The 15612-nt window shown below is 53.6% G+C and overlaps 5 protein-coding genes across 5 annotated transcripts; 2 read left to right on the top strand and 3 right to left on the bottom strand.

Moving 5' to 3' along the window:
* Positions 1–273: 273 nt before the first annotated feature.
* On the bottom strand, positions 274–1178 carry D7B24_009605 (uncharacterized protein; the record flags this gene model as incomplete). Its single annotated transcript, XM_028643675.1, has 2 exons — positions 274–308; positions 359–1178. The coding sequence occupies 2 exons, from the start codon at positions 1176–1178 to the stop codon at positions 274–276; spliced, it is 855 nt and encodes a 284-aa protein (XP_028492748.1).
* A 3617-nt stretch (positions 1179–4795) lies between these two features.
* D7B24_009604 (uncharacterized protein) lies at positions 4796–6028 on the top strand (the record flags this gene model as incomplete). Its single annotated transcript, XM_028643674.1, has 2 exons — positions 4796–5017; positions 5744–6028. 2 exons carry the CDS (start codon positions 4796–4798, stop codon positions 6026–6028), a joined length of 507 nt encoding a protein of 168 aa, XP_028492747.1.
* A 74-nt stretch (positions 6029–6102) lies between these two features.
* On the bottom strand, positions 6103–7779 carry D7B24_009603 (uncharacterized protein; the record flags this gene model as incomplete). Its single annotated transcript, XM_028643673.1, has 2 exons — positions 6103–6639; positions 6715–7779. The coding sequence occupies 2 exons, from the start codon at positions 7777–7779 to the stop codon at positions 6103–6105; spliced, it is 1602 nt and encodes a 533-aa protein (XP_028492746.1).
* A 1129-nt stretch (positions 7780–8908) lies between these two features.
* On the top strand, positions 8909–10212 carry D7B24_009602 (uncharacterized protein; the record flags this gene model as incomplete). The annotated part of the gene is made up of 3 exons (XM_028643672.1): positions 8909–9094; positions 9160–9238; positions 9305–10212. 3 exons carry the CDS (start codon positions 8909–8911, stop codon positions 10210–10212), a joined length of 1173 nt encoding a protein of 390 aa, XP_028492745.1.
* A 451-nt stretch (positions 10213–10663) lies between these two features.
* D7B24_009601 (uncharacterized protein) lies at positions 10664–11542 on the bottom strand (the record flags this gene model as incomplete). The annotated part of the gene is made up of 1 exon (XM_028643671.1): positions 10664–11542. One exon carries the CDS (start codon positions 11540–11542, stop codon positions 10664–10666), a length of 879 nt encoding a protein of 292 aa, XP_028492744.1.
* Positions 11543–15612: the final 4070 nt, after the last annotated feature.

Below are 15612 nucleotides of genomic sequence, written 5' to 3'. Positions count from 1 at the left end.
TTAGTTTTCTTGAACGCCATGAAATTATTTCTTTGCGACAATGTGTGTTTGCCTGAGCGGCAGCGCAGAATCTACCTGCGACGACTTGCCCTTCAAAGCTTGATAAACCATGAATCTAGCTATGATCCCAAGATGTATGCATAGTACCTTCGAACCTATCTTGCGAGGCGTGCCTCACGAGCGGCATTGCCATGCAACCGTCTCGGCAGGTCTCTCAATGGTTTATGCAGTTTTATACATGGGCCCGAATTCACTGCGACCAAACGACTAGGCTTAGGTGCCACCACCCGTAACCTTGATAACTTGGCCTGGCGAACGTTAGTCACCAATAACCGCAGGAAAGCCTGGGGTACCTTACCGTTGATCCACTCGCAGTCTTCACTGCACAGGGCGGAGACGGCTCTGCCAATGTCGGCGGGCACACCAACCCTCTTCAGGGGGTTCATGTTGGCAAGGCCCTGGTCGATGGTCTCAATGGGCATGCCCTTAAAGCCGCCAGGAACATAGTGCCAAGCATTTTCATCATACATGTCTGTCTTCACGCCGCCGGGGGCGATGGCATTGACAGTTACGCCCTTCTCGCCGCAGTCGACGGCAAAGGCACGCGTGAAGCCTTCGACAGCAGCCTTGGAGCCGGCATACAGGGCATGGTTGTGAATGCCGCCCATGGAAGCAGCAACTGACGACGTCAGTATGATGCGGCCACCGCGCGCGCAGTGTTTGAGACCCTGCTGGGCGACAAAGAATTGGCCACGGCAGTTGAGGTCGAAAATGTCATTGAACAGCTCTTGAGTGACCTCAGTCTCCGGGCACCAAACCTCCTTGCCCGAGTTGGAAATGACGAAGTCGATGCGGCCAAAGTGAGCAATAGCGCGATCGAAGAGCTCGACGACCTCCGCTGGCTTGCTTATGTTGGCTTGGAGGGCAATGGCCTTTGTGCCGATATCTGCAAGCTCCGAAACGACTCGCTCGGCAGCAGCAGCGGAGGAGCCGTAGTTGACAATAACTTTGGCGCCGCGCTTGCCAAGCTCGAGAGCAATGCCTTTGCCAATTCCACGACCGGATCCAGTGACAAGAGCGACCTTGCCAAGGAATGGGCGGGCGGCGTCGAAGCGGTCAGGGGTTTGCTGTCGCTCGGCAGCGTCCGGCGCAATATCTTCTGCAGCAACAGGGGCCATCGTGGATGTTGTGTTGTTGTCTGAGAACAGTAAACAAGACGGAGAAGGCGGGATTCGTGAATAAGTCGTTGTTGAAGAAGTCGTTCAGCAGTCGTGTATCGACAGCACTCAAATTTATATGATGGCGGCAGACTTCGTTGGCATCATTGTCCGCTGCAGGTCCGGACATTGTGAAAGAAGGAAAAACGTAGTTGGGGAACCGCTCCAACAACTGTCAAGAACGGAGGACGGAGGTCGAGCAAAAACGGGGGCTACAGGGACCGGGTCCGAGGCAAGCAGAAGAGCCGGAGTTCAGGTCTCAACGTCCGATGCATCTTGTCAAGCAGAATTCCTGCTAGGCAAGATTCTGAGCAGTGTCTAAGTCTCTCCCTAGGGGCTCTTCCCGTTTCGAATCGACGGACCTTGGTCGTCAAATGCGCGCTGATGTGTTCTCACGGCAATAGACGCCAATATCTTTGTCTTTTTGGGACAAATTGGGCCACATGTCGATCCGACTTGCGCTGCCAAATTGCGCCGCCAGCGGACGCCGTGCTCAGGGATGGGTACCGAGTTCCCCAGCGGAGGTCCGGTGAGGGTAAAAAGAAATGGCGGCCAGTTTCAGCTGGTCAATCAACTTGACGAAACTACTGTCCAATTCAATGTGTGTCGTCAAGAGAAAATTGGCGCGCCTTTTCATTTCTGACCGCTTCGTCTGGATGGTTTCGTTGTCTTGACGTTCTATGATGAGCTGGTGTGCACGAATTGGCGTGGCACAAACCAGCTTAGGTCGTGGTGAATCCTTCTGGTCACATATGGCCTGCTCCTAGCCGCCAGACGTCAAACGCGACCTTGCTTGAATTCTGCATTTGTTCCATTTCATACAGCAAGTTGCGTGCTCTATTCTTCGCGGTGGACGTTGTTTCATCGGTAGCAGTCTTCTGGTGGCATGGGCGCCTTAACAACCACCATCACGCTTGTCTGGCGGTTAAGCGCTGCCTGTCTGACCTCGTTCCCATTTAATACATGAACGGAAACATGTGACCGAACAATGAAGTATTTGTCCTCCAAGTGTACGCAAACAGGTGGACCTGTCCGAGGCGGCATGCATCAGAGCTTTCAGTCTTCACAGGCGAAGAATATTCAAGGTCGGCTGCTGGGCAGGAATGCCCTCTACATTGTCCTGAAACGCTTTTTCGTCATTCATCCCAGATGGGAAAACTTCCTCATTTATTAACTCATGGCTTCATGGTTCAAAGTTCAGATAGGCTGATGAAGAAGATGTTGCCGATCGATAGTTCAGCGGCCGGATTTGAATGTCCATATCGATACTGATACAACTTTCCAGGCAACCGATCGAGTAAACTTTAGTTTTTGGCCCAGTCATATATCGCTTGACACTACCAGCTTCATAAGTGAGTTGTGTCATCAACTTGTACTACTTACGTGAAAAGCGTTCTTTCACCTGGCATCGCCTCGCCCCATACCTTACATAGGTCATGCATAGCGGTTCATACTGACATAGGTCTGGGTATTATTGATACTCATGGTGTAGTCACAGGCGTCGACATATAAACCCTTTCTGTACCACCTAACACGGATGGCCCTGATGGGATGTGGGATACTGCCAAACTGCGTAGAATGCACGTTGGTTTGCAAAATAAGACTTCTGCCTTCAGTCATCCTCTTGTTAACAATGCCAGATGCTAGTAACCGCGGTATTGTCTATGATGCTGATGGCCGATCATATTCCAGGCCACCTCGTCAGAGACTGATGGTTGGTCGTCATCTTCACCTTCCACAACACCCTGGTCGAAGATCTTTCAGCTGAAAGTCTACCGTACAGAAGTTTGTAGATTTTCTGAGAAGCTGAAGAAACTAAAGAAGGTGCTTTAAATAAGTTCCAGACCAAACAATACAGTGCTAACACTGAGAGAATGTTTGTGCCCAAGGATGTAGTGTTTGCGCACCAATGTTCCAACATATCCGCGCTGCCACAGATGATCGCACTGACACGCCATCGAACCGGACGAGCCGAAGGACTCGCTTGCTGCTTGGAGCGTTCCTTCAACGAATCTTTACGGGCCTCAAGACTACCGTGACCGGATACTTGGTCACGTAAAGTACTTGCGATGACGGACGGGCGTCAAGTGCTTAGACGGACCTATGGGGAAGTCCGACACCAGCTTCATTTACTTTAACAGGGCCCAAAGCGTCCAGCTTACGGTAATGACCCTCAGAGAGAGGAAGCCGGATCATGAGTACTGTAGAAAAATTGTGTGTGTGTGTGTGTGTGTGTGTGTGTGTGTGGACAAAGGCATAAATCATCTTCACACCCCGTGTCAGATCTCTCAACTCTACCACCCAGTAAGCTTATACCCCGACTTATATTGAGCAGTTCGGTCCCTAAAATCATTCAAGTAACCAACCTTTGCATAAAACACCGTGTCGTATCTAGGCACCTCACACTTCTCAGAATGCCTGAAGAGTTGGTCGTCGGCGGGCCGCGTTTCGCCACCGGATTATTCAACGGACCCGATTTCACTGCTCGATTGCCCATTAATGACCAACTGGTATTTCAGAGAGGCCATCACGGAGAACGGAATGGCATGGTGCAAAGAAACCATCGATCCAGCTTCCATCCAGCGGGCCTACTCGAGTCCACTGGCTTGACTGCTAGGCACAAGCAGATCAACCCTCGCGGGGTTCGCACCAATCTTACCAAGGTTGAGCAGAAATCATGTTGCGCGTCGCAATCGCAATCAAGCGGTGGCGCGTTCTCCAAAAATGGACCCGAAGGGCTAGAGAAGTCAGTCACTGCTATCTTCAACAGCACTCTCGGGGATAGATACCCAAATCCAAACGATGGTCGCTTTCTGGAGGGAAACCACCCAATCCTGCTCGTCCGACTTCAGGCCAGGATTCGAGAGAAGCTCAATATCGCACCTCCGTTGTCTCAGTTCATCGAGGAACCCACAGTTGCCGCCGTCTGTGCCTATATTCGCCAAAATAAGGGCGGTGCTGCCAGTAACGCCGAGGACACAACCATAGATTGGAGTTCGGAGACGAAACTTCCCACCAATCCGCGATATATTCCCCAGTACAGCATCCCCCGTGTTGATCGGGATGACATCACCAGAATACTCGTCACAGGCGCCGAACTTTCGGTTGGCTTGTTTCTTCTTGCGGAAATATTGGTGAGCAAGCGCGATGTTGTGGTCTACGTGCTTGGGTCCCTGAAGCCTCTTAGCACAGACGATTTGATGGTTTTACTGGAGAACCACGGTTTAGTGGGCATAAGCTCCAATGGCCATCTCGACAGAGACGATGTCCTCTCGCGTGTGAGGTGTGTCTACGGCTGCCTGTCGAAGCCCCGGCTAGGTCTCAACAGATCAGAGTTTCTCGAGCTCGGCCGTGAGGTTCAGACCATTTACCATCTGGGGGGGCATGTCTGCTTGTTGAAGACTTACACACAGTTGAAATCTGTTAATGTCACGCCAATCCTTGATCTCATTCAGCTGGCAGGCACAGGCGAACATCTTTCAGAAATACACTACCTTTCGTCCTGGTCTGTCGGCCACCTACAATCATGGTCCCTGGTCAGTCCGAATCTCAACACTTGGGTAGCAACCGAGGACGACATGTCCCACTTCCAACCCCCAGCCGAGAACCAGCACGGCTATTTCAAGTCCCTTTGGGTGGTAGAGGCCCTCCTATGCAGCGCAGCGTCCCGTGGATTCCCAGTCACCATCACACGCGCTTCGGCCATGACCAACCTACGGTACGGTAGCTTGACGAGCACCGGCGATGAGTTTGCGCTTCGCATAATACTCGCGATGGTCGACTCTGGCATGATCCCGACCGTAGGTTCACCCAAGCAACCCCGGTTGGCGGTCGATCTGGTGCCAGTGGACTACCTGGTACGAGGTCTTTTCACCCTGACGTCAGAGAGGGCAGCCGTTGAATCTTGTTCGATATCGAGAGACAAGCCGTTGTTTTATCACATCAGCAACCCCAAGCCCCTGGGGCTGCGAGATCTGCCCGACGTGGTGAAAGCACTGAGTGGAGATGGGAGAGAAATAGAGATGGTCTCGCTAGAGAGCTGGATGCAGACACTCGCTACTCAGGAGAAGAAGGCTAACGGTACGACTGAGGTGTTATGGGCGACGATACTAAGGGAGTATTGGGGAATGGGGCATGTGATGTTTCCCCTCGATTCGGGCAATACGGATGAATCGCTGGAGGATCTGCTTCCTGGATTCACCGAACAATGTCCGCCAGTTGATGTAGCCATGCTCGAACGGTTACTCGGGGGTTTGCGACGGGTGGAGCAGGTCTGACTGTGGGCTTTGTAGGGGACTTGTCGATGCTGCCGCGTGGAACTTGGGGTCGCAATCCGATCTTGATGCTCGATTAGATAAGGATGTTCCACTAGATTTTCTCGATAGGCCCCGCCTTTAGTTTATGCTCATTTTCTTCTGTTGACTCGCTCCTACTCAGCTTGACAACAAAAGGTCGATTCAATCGGTCAGCATCATTGCCAACATTTTCGAATCCTCGACCACGGACTCGCAAACACAAGCGAACAGGCCCGCAAGATGGCACAAGGCGCTATCAAGAGCTCTTCACGACCGGCACCCACGGGCAAGCCCAAGCAGACGACCAAGAAACAATCCAAGGTCAACAAGCCCCAAAAGGCCAAGGCCAACTCGGCCGCCGACAAGTTGCAGAAGAAGTACTGCGCCGGCCTCATCACCAAGACGGAAAAGATGCTGGGTGAGCGTGCCGGTCATCTCGAATTGATCGGCAAAGGCAAGAAGGCCGACAAGAGCGAGAAGGGTCTGAACAAGGGCGGCAGCCGTCGTTACGGCTGAGCTGAGCTGAGCTGCATGTACCGTCTGTCTGTTCTACGCCTCTACCGATTCTGTCTCTACACTTGATTCCTCGCCTAGACAGCTGCGGTGTACGGACGACCTTCGGCAACGGCGGACAGGATCGCCCCCACGACCGCAAAGTCTCTTTCAACATCAACCCGCCAGCTACCGATCGCCACCCTCACTGCCTTTTGTCCGCCCCATGAAGTGCCGCTGACGTACATGTCTCTCGTCTCGTTGATTCGCGCCACGAGCTCGTCGTTCAGCGTGACGTCCTTTGCCCGAAGCAAGACGATGATGTGCGTATCACCAACGTCTGCCTCACCATTGGGTAGCCAGTCGTAGTGTTCCGAGTCACGCACAAAACACGCGATTCGCCGCGCCAGCTCGACCATGCGACCCAGCATGGCGGCCATACCATTGCGACCTTCGCTACGCAGGACTGCATACGCTGGCAGAGCGCGGAACCGACGTGAGTTTTCGAGGCCGACATTCAGGGGGCTGGGGATCGGGGCACCGGCGGACGAGGCAAGGTACGCTGCGTTTGGGTTGGTGAAGACATTGGTCAAGGTGGACAGGGACCGGGTGAAGAACATGCCGCAGTCGTACGGCTTGAGTGGATTGTCAGCAGAGTATACCCCAATGATGTGAATCAATCGAGATCAGGGACAGAATTCTCGTCTTACCACGTTCAAAAGCTTGTGTCCGTCGACTGCGATGCTATCCGCGAGGTGGACGCCTGAAACTCGTTCGCGGAGCTTGTCGAAGACGGTCCCGGGAGCGAGTGCGGCGGCAAAAATACCGAAAGCTGTGTTTTCCCATGTTAGGTCCATTTCTTCGCCACACATAACAGGCGACGACTTGCCTCCGTCCACATGAATCCAGCTGCCGTACAGGTCAGCCAGGGCCCTCAGCCGCTCCATGTCCTCTTTGCCCGCTGCGAATAGTCCCGTGTTCACCTCTCCCGCACTGACCGCAATGATGGTCGCGACGCCTGTCCCGTCTCTCGCCACAAGCTCCCTCTCGACAGCATCCACGTCGAGAAGCCACGGCCGCTCGGGACTTTTGGCCATCTGCTTTACGCTGGCCCTGCCCAGTCCTACAACGCTTGCCGCCTTGGAGAGCGAGCTGTGGCCCATGCTCGTCAGAACCTGAATCTCCGTGACTCCTGCCGCGACGCAGGCGCCCAGGATTCCTAGCTCCCCCACCGAGGGTGAACCTGGCGGCACGCGCCGTGCAAGAACATGCTCTCTTGCGCACGCCAGACCGAGGATATTGCTCCCCGTGGCGCCAGTCGTAAAGGTGCGACCCGTGAAGATACCACGCGGGGCGCCGGTCTGCGGATGAGATAGCCCAAGGAGGTCGGCGAGAAGGTCGAGAGCCGCTGCTTCGACGTCGGTGGCGATGGTCTGATCTGGAAGGTGGACCTGGACATTTTGGTCCAGAGCGGCGACGACGGCTTCGGCGGCCTGAGCGGCGGGGTGGACGCTACCGGTGACGAAGCCGTAGTAGCGTGGGGAGAGGGCTTGGCCCGAGAGCGCAGGCACGATATCCTCGAGGAGATGAGCTGTCGTGGCAGAGACGCCGAGGGGTTTCGATAGAGCATCTGAGGCCTTGGGAAGGGAAGCTGCCGCGCGAGTAAGAGCTGAAGGGTGTGGGAGAGTTGGCGGCGACGAAGGAGGGAAGTGCTTCTTGACAGTGTCGTCGATTTGAGCGTGGAACGCCTGCATGTCAAAGGACGTGTGTGCCATTGCGGCTAACGAGCAAGGGTTTTGTGAGGTTGATTTTCGTGGTTCTTCCAGCTCTGCACCTGAATACAACCTCTACCATCGACCCGTTATCGGGAAACGGGTGTGTCAGGGGTGAACTGTGTTAATGGTGGTGTGACTCAACATTGATCTCTGGTCACAGTCAGTCACAGTATTGACTCAAGGTCTAAGTGGGATGTCTGTATGAAGGAATCTCATGATGAGTAAGCTAGTGATCGTAGAGTCCGACGAAACCATCGTATTTCCGCCTCTGAGGCTTTTCAAGGCACACTCAGATATCATGCGGGTGAATGGTTGTCGAGTTGTTGACCAGATGTCCATATGGATTTCAGACGCTTCACGTATGCATTTCGTGCCTTTGACGACCTCCATGTATATCGGAGATGACACATGCCAAAAAGTTGATGCTCGCTACCTAGACTCGACTACTGTAAAATACAGCACGGATTGTATGGTGAACAAATCCTAGCGCTAAAATACCAATTAGGCAGGTCGCTAGATCGATAGCAACGGGGAAATAGTGAGTGATCCTGGTCGATAGCAACCCCTGTCGTGAGCCAGCCTCAGACGCCCTGAATGCGAGAGAGACGCTCGTCTGTCTGCCTTTGCCCAATCAGCCAAGCGTACCGTATACAACAAAATTTCATACCAGCACATGAACCCATACACAGCTGGTTTCCTGACCGGCACGGCCAAGATCTGGAATCGCCTAAAAACTCTGAGAAGAGTGTGATCTATTCACCCACATATGAGGAAGGATCCTCAATCACGTGATGCCACTGACTGCTGAAGCCAATGACTGGGATCAGGCTGCATTTTGTGAACAATGGACAGACCCCATGTTATGGCCTTCTAGAACGGGCTACGTAATTACAGCTAACCTAATCTGCCCTGCTTGCCTACCAACCCTCTTGCCCCATTCCTCTTTCCTTACTTCAGCGACACGCCACGCCTACGTTTAATCCATCGAGACTTGCCCTGACTTGCCTTTGAGTCGTCTTCAAAAGCAGAGGTAAATCTGAATCCTGTCCCTGTCAATCGATGCACCGAACTCATCCAGTATCGCTCCTCAGATCACCCTTGTCACCGGCACCCTCAACCAGCTGTCGCTATGCAGCCGCTAATCGCTGTTCCGGTCACGCTGGCCCTTGTGGCTTATGCGCACCTCAAGAAGAAGCTCACTCCCTCAGGCATCGCGGCCGCCATCTTCACCGCTGCCGTTCACGCCTATCATCCTTGGAACCTTCCCTTTGTTTTGCTTGTCGTCTTCTTCCTCATTGGCACGCGTGTTACCAAGGTAAGTCTCATTTCACCTAAGGTCGATTGTCGTTCTGAGGAAGTATACGCTGACCTTGTCGACAGATCAAGCAGGACTACAAGGCCACTCTCACCCTGACCTCCTCAGGAGCCAACAATGAGGGCCCCCGAACCCACATCCAAGGTTGGTTACCGCAACGCCCCATGTCCTTGCCTGTTTTGCTACGATTTTGATTCTTACCCTTCCTAGTTTTCGCCAACTCGCTCATCGGTACCTCCTTGACGTGGATGCACGCCCACCAACTCAGGAGGCGTGAGAGGCTTTTCGCCGACACCGAGACCGAGAACCCCAACTCTACTCTGTGCTTCTCCTGGGGGGCCCAGGTCGACCTCCTTGTTATCGGCATCGTTGCCAACTATGCCGTCGCTGCCGCGGATACCTTCAGCTCGGAGCTTGGCATTCTTGCCCGCAGCGAGCCGCGTCTCATCACCGATCCCGCTCGTAAAGTCCCTCGGGGCACCAACGGCGGTGTCACCCTCGAAGGTCTCGCGGCCGGGCTGTTGGGCTCGATCATCATGTCTACCACCGCCATCTTCTTCCTGCCCACCTGCGACGACAGCACCGCTGGTACCGTTGGTGGAGGTGTCCCATGGACAACTCAGCAGCGCGCCGTTTTCTTAGTCCTCACTGCGCTCTGGGGCCTTGTTGGCAGCATCTTCGACAGCTGGCTCGGTGCCAGCTTCCAACGTACTGTGAAAGACGTACGGTCAGGCAAGGTCGTCGAGGGCGAAGGTGGTAACCGAGCCATGGTGTCCATTGATGAGGGCGTCAAAACCAAGCATTCTGTTGTCAAGGATGTAACGCTCGAGGGCGAGGGTTCCGCTTCCGTCGAAAAGCCCGAGGCCGACGTCGCGTCCTCCAGCGCCATTGACGACTCTCCCGCAGACGTCACATCTCGCGCCAAGTATGATCCTAAAGACAAGCACCGAACCTCAAGCTTCGGCGACTCTCAACCAACTCGCGTCGTTGAGAACGGCGTGGACATTCTTGACAACAACGACGTCAACTTCTCCATGACCTTCTGCATGAGTCTCTGTGCGATGGCCCTGGCCGGCCAATACTTTGGTGTTCCTTTCAACAGCATCTCGACGGTTTAGTGCGCGAGCGCGGGGGCTGTTCCTTGGATATTCGGAAGATTTGGCATCTGCGGTGGTGTGCCTTTTCTGGCACGCTGAATGAGGCTCTGCAGCAGCATTGTCTCATGCCCAGGTTTCAGTAGCGAGACATCATGAGGTTATTTGCTGAGAGCTACGGCCATGGCCCAAAACCAGAGCCATGGCAGGGACACAAGATGAACGAATGGTCCGTTAATATTATCAACTGAAAACTATCGACGAACCCCCCCCCCCCTTTTCGTGACATGATGCCAATTGACAGGATTCTCATGCATCCAACCATAAACAGTGGGTTTGGCCATGAAACTGCGTACCCTACACAATCGAAAAGTTCCACCCTCAGCCTCCTGCTCCTCTGGCGTGCGTTTCACCAAGCCTTGAACCAAGGGTGTCCTTCATTGCGCTCTACCCCAAGCACCGTCTTTTGTGTCGCTCAGAACCATTTCATCTTGATCCACCAGACTTCCTCCCATTTTCCAACTGCAACGGCTAGCTCCGTCCAGACGGCTTCATGCTTTTCCGTCGTTCGAAAGCTGTGAAGAACCCCCTCGAACAGCGCCCTCTTGGCATCGCCACTAAGGGCACTGAGACCGTACCCTACCACCCACGCAGGATCCTCGCGATGTCTCGAGTTTATGTTTGACCCGATCATAGCGAAGAAGTCGCACATGCGTTCGTCCACGTAGGCCTCATCGTGCCTGCGCTCCTCGTAGCCGTCGTCGCTTGGGCCAGGGTAATAGGCCACACATTCCACAGCGGCGCGGAACATGGCTACGAGATACTCGTGAAGTCGCTTCTGGGCCACGGAAACTGCCTGCTCACGCGAGTCGTGCGAGAGAACGAGGGGGCACGTTGGGAAGCCGAATGCTACCTCGATGGCGTGCTGTTGCTGTGGAGTGAAAATGCGCGATACGTGAATTTTGTCATCAAAGCCGTCGAGAGATCGGAGGAATATCTCAATGTCACATTTTGGCAAGTTAGGTAGGCCGATGGCTGCGCGAAGCTTAGCATTGAAATCAGCGGCGTCAAGGTGCTGGCCGGGTTCAGGATAGACTTGAATGGTTGACAAGACGGGAGATGAGGAGGGGGACAAACTGTTGGGAGGTGTGATGAGGCATTGCGTGCGTTTTGCAACGATGTGCAGAGGGGTTTCTTGAAGAGTATGCGCTTTTTGAGCAGAATGGCTGCTTTCGGAAGAGACAGTCGTAGGAAGACGAACGGCTTGGTGCGAGCGACCCGACTTCAAACTGCTATAGGGAGTTCTCGGATTTCTCTCTGATACCTTCAGTTTCTCATATTCACTGGGGGTCATTGATATCGCTTTTGTAGTCCTGTTGGCCTTGAAGATGGTCTTTCGAGTCCTGGCTGGACGGGGAGCATCTGGAAGACGATGCGTTTTCCTCGTGGTAACTGGGTGATTATTAAGTAGAGGCATCGTGCCAAAATTTCGGCCGTCTGTATAAAACGAGTGACCCTGTATGACAGTAGATCACTGTCCCTAAAATTGTGATCTTGAGATAAGCTAAAAAAGACTGGCGGGTGCTGGCTTGCTTGACAAGCGATACGGACTGATGCAGTTACAGCACGAATGGTAAGATGGGAGACCTAAACATAAGAACCAATGCCATGATCTTAATTATGCACTGATCCCTATATACTCTATTTATATATGCATTCGCGAAAAGATCAAAAGACGTCGGAGATTGCTGCATCTCGATGAAAGCATAAAGTCGGTTGACGAGAGGTCAGTCAGCCCGACACCAAAAAAAGGGCTGAACCATGACTAGACTTCCGATTATAACTCTATTCAGACTGTCTCGTGTGCTCAGGCCCGAACGGTCGCTGTAATGATGTGCAGAAAGTCCCAATTAGGTTCGAGGGCGGCCAGGTCAGGGGATCGTGCATGGTCCATGCGAGTTTGTTTTATGGTGTTGAGCGTACACCTGGATGGCGGCCGTAGCTGGTTATAGCAGGATCGAATAAAAAATATGATTGTTGGTGAATGCGAGGTCTCTTCTCTCAGTATAAGTCAACAGCCAGCATTTAGATATATGTTTTAGCTTCATCAATCTGATGAATATTGGCGATATATCTCTCCTCATTGAGCCTCCATGTGGTGGCCTTCGCTTCGGGCAGTAGCCTCGCTGCTGCCCATTAATCACGTGTTCGGTCTCGGCAGCGGACAACACCTGTACTTACGATGCCGGTATGAACATTTAGTCATCGTTTTGGCTTGAAGTCTTCAAATGTTGAGCTTCGTCTAGCTTTTTCCTAAAACAAGATGCACTACAGCCTCCATCACTGGCTCTGTTCGTCCTGGATATTGCAGACCATCCTATAAGATCACGCAGCTCGACAAAAACGCATTGTGACAGCTAGATTGTAACACCAAGCTGCATCTGTAATGCAAACTCGTTGGTTGGTTTAAGCAACTCCACGGACTGCTTTATCAATTGGGCCGGCCGTAGCCCATCAATACTTCACGGACCCTCCGTGCCCTGCTCCGAGTCAATGCATCATATGTAACGAATCGAAGTCCGGAGCTGGGATTTGAGTAGTGTGATCACATCTCAAGGGAATAAGAAGTACTCTGACGCCAAGGAATCAGAGGCCTGACCAACGGCCCATGCTTGAGGAGACTCCAAGCTACTACCAGGGCACGCCGAGGTCGTTCAAAGTGACCGATGATGGCATCCTCGACCTGAAAATGAACGAGGCAGACACGTCAAGAGGAATCTTAATGTGATGGCTGCTCAGCTGAGGCTTTGCCTCTTGCGATGGGCTGTCAGCATGCATCCCCTCGACCGACGAATACATGATGATGCTCGCCTCCGGCTCATGGCTCGACGCCGTTCCAAGCTTCGCTCAGGGTGTGTCGATCATGATCAGTTTCAAATCCAGCATTCTACCTTGGCATTTCCACGCAGTCAAGACTGCAGTCTGGCTATCAAGTTCACAGGGTGGGTTGACAACTGGCGATTGCTGACATATAGGAGCGACGCTGTCAGCAATGCGCCGCCTCGGCGATCCATGGCTAGCACATTGGCACCATCCATGCGAGCCTAACCCACATTTGTTGGAGGGGTGAGGTGAACTCGGTCAGATGCTGCGTCGGGGCTTTGTTCTTCTGCATGGGGCGACCAGACATCCAGGTAAGCAACCCCAGCACAAGCAAGCGAACCAGCGGCTGGGACGCCGAACAGCGCGCGGGAGCGTGTCACAACGGGCGTCAAGCAAGGCGAGGATCTAGGGTAGCTGCAGGTCTCGGCCGAAGCAGCGAAAAGGTGTGATGAGTTGTACCCTGTTGCTCATCACGCATTGATGCGAATGCCGGCCGATCAGTGCTGTGGTCCCTCGTATTGCATCGCTTCCTGTCCGGCATTCCACAATAGGCTGCTGGCTTGGCCTGTTTGTTTCTTCAGCCCTGCTCTGGAAATAGCGCTGAGATGTAGGCTTCTTTCTTGGCGTGTAAGCTGGGATTATTTTGCCGAATGCTGGCAAGTAGACCATCGGCATGGGGCCAGAAAATGTCAACGGCGGTGGTTTGCGCGGCTTACAATTGCGAGTCCTGAGGGGAGAGGCGGCATCACAAGGTCTTCATGGTATTATGTTTTTAAATACGAATCGTCACAGCTGTCGAGGGTGGCATGAGAAACGGGGTCTGAAAGCACAAGGTGGAGGGAGTCGTAGGCGGGCGGTCCTGCTGAAGCACTGTGCCAGGCTTAGATTTAGTGGGCACTCAGAGGCACCTTGCCTCAGACACTCAAGCGGAGGTGCCTTGAGGGCGTACCTACCTACCTTAAACTGGAACACACCTGGCCGACGTTCAAGGGGATGATGCAGGCTACGGCAATCCCCGCGCTTCTTAACTGGACAGGCCAGGGCAGGGACGACCCTCTCATCAGTGAAGTACCTAGCCAGTCGGTGACCAACTTCTCTTCTGTAACAAACCCAATTGATTGACGCCATTCCCAAGACGCCACGCTGCTTCTGCTGTGCTATTGTTCCCTGGCTTGCTTCTGCCTCACCTTGTCTTGCGATCCTTGCCTCGCCTACCCGGGGCTCTGGAAGCTCGGCCAGTCGTCGGAGGATGTGTTGTGCATGTCGTTCAAGCAGCCAAGCAACATCATACCAAGAGCCTGACCTGAGGATCCATAAACAACAGCCCGCATAGGAGCCACTTGATTCTTAGGGCATGTGAGAAATTGCGCTTACCTACCTTACCTAGTTCACAATCCTGGCACTGACGGCGATGCTCTTGGTGGTAGGACAACAGCAACCTACATCTTCTCGTTTGGACCATGGACGTCATGACAATCTAGCATCTCGGACTACCGGACATCCCCCCTTCGCCCACACCTCCTCTCCCCCTTCACCAACACACCTTTGCTTCCGTATTGGGAGAGCACCAACCGCCCGGATCGGAATTCCAATGCACCTCAAGGCACACACAGCGTCCTAACGGCCTGTTGTGCCCTTCGCATCCCAGCTTCTACCAGACTGCTCCCGCGTCTTCGTTCCACACACCAAGCTGAGGTCCTGCAGAGTCATCTTTTGACTTGGCGTCTGATTTGCTGACTGGAAGACTTCCGACAACCTGCTGGTAGCCACATGGACTATTGGAAGACCATGCTAGCCCTGTGGTGGTGGCTACTGCTGCTCATCTCCGCCTCCAGCGTGTTGTTCAACCTCGCCGACCAACCCGAGTCGCCAAAGTCTATCAACACCCATAGGATCCTTGGTGTTCAGATGCAGAGCGTCCCTGAAAGCCCTCTCTCGCCTTTGAAAACATCCCGGATACCACACAGACAATGCGGCCTGGGCGGGGCCGGGCATATCCTGCGCTCCTCCTGCTTTGATGTAGAAGCTTGGTGACATATTCGGTTAACACATCCACCCCTTTTCGGCTTGCCATGCCGGACAGCAAGAACACATACATGTGCTGCTGCTCTTATCGCCAACCGGCCGGCCTGTCAAGGGATGCCCGACGGCATGTCCATCTCTGAAGGCTCCAGCCTGAGGATGCCTCACCCACCCTTCAGCAACGGGCCAAGATACAGCTGACTGCAGGGAAGCTTCTCCATATCTTACTTCCAAGTTCTTGGTGGCGATAATCCGGCTCTGTAGCGTTCTTTGCATCAGGTAAGCACAGGTCGATAGGGTGCGTCCAGATTCACAGCAATCCGTACCACGTCATCTCGGTGCGCCAAACCGTCTCCAGATCCATGCCTTAGTTGACATTCGATATTTCTTTCCCCTTTCTCTGGCCCGAAGTGCTAGCCATGGTCCGAAGTTAGCATTGGACGCGTGCCTGGGCCAGTATGCTGGCCAACACCTCCCGCGCCACTCGGGCATAATGTAGCCACCGCATTTAAAGTCCTC

This window comes from Verticillium nonalfalfae (assembly GCF_003724135.2).
Source record: "Verticillium nonalfalfae strain VnAa140/NRRL 66861 chromosome Unknown scaffold_99, whole genome shotgun sequence".
Taxonomy (NCBI): domain Eukaryota; kingdom Fungi; phylum Ascomycota; class Sordariomycetes; order Glomerellales; family Plectosphaerellaceae; genus Verticillium; species Verticillium nonalfalfae.
The sequence above is the reverse complement of the archived record's forward strand: the minus strand, read 5'-3'. Positions and strand labels throughout refer to the sequence as shown.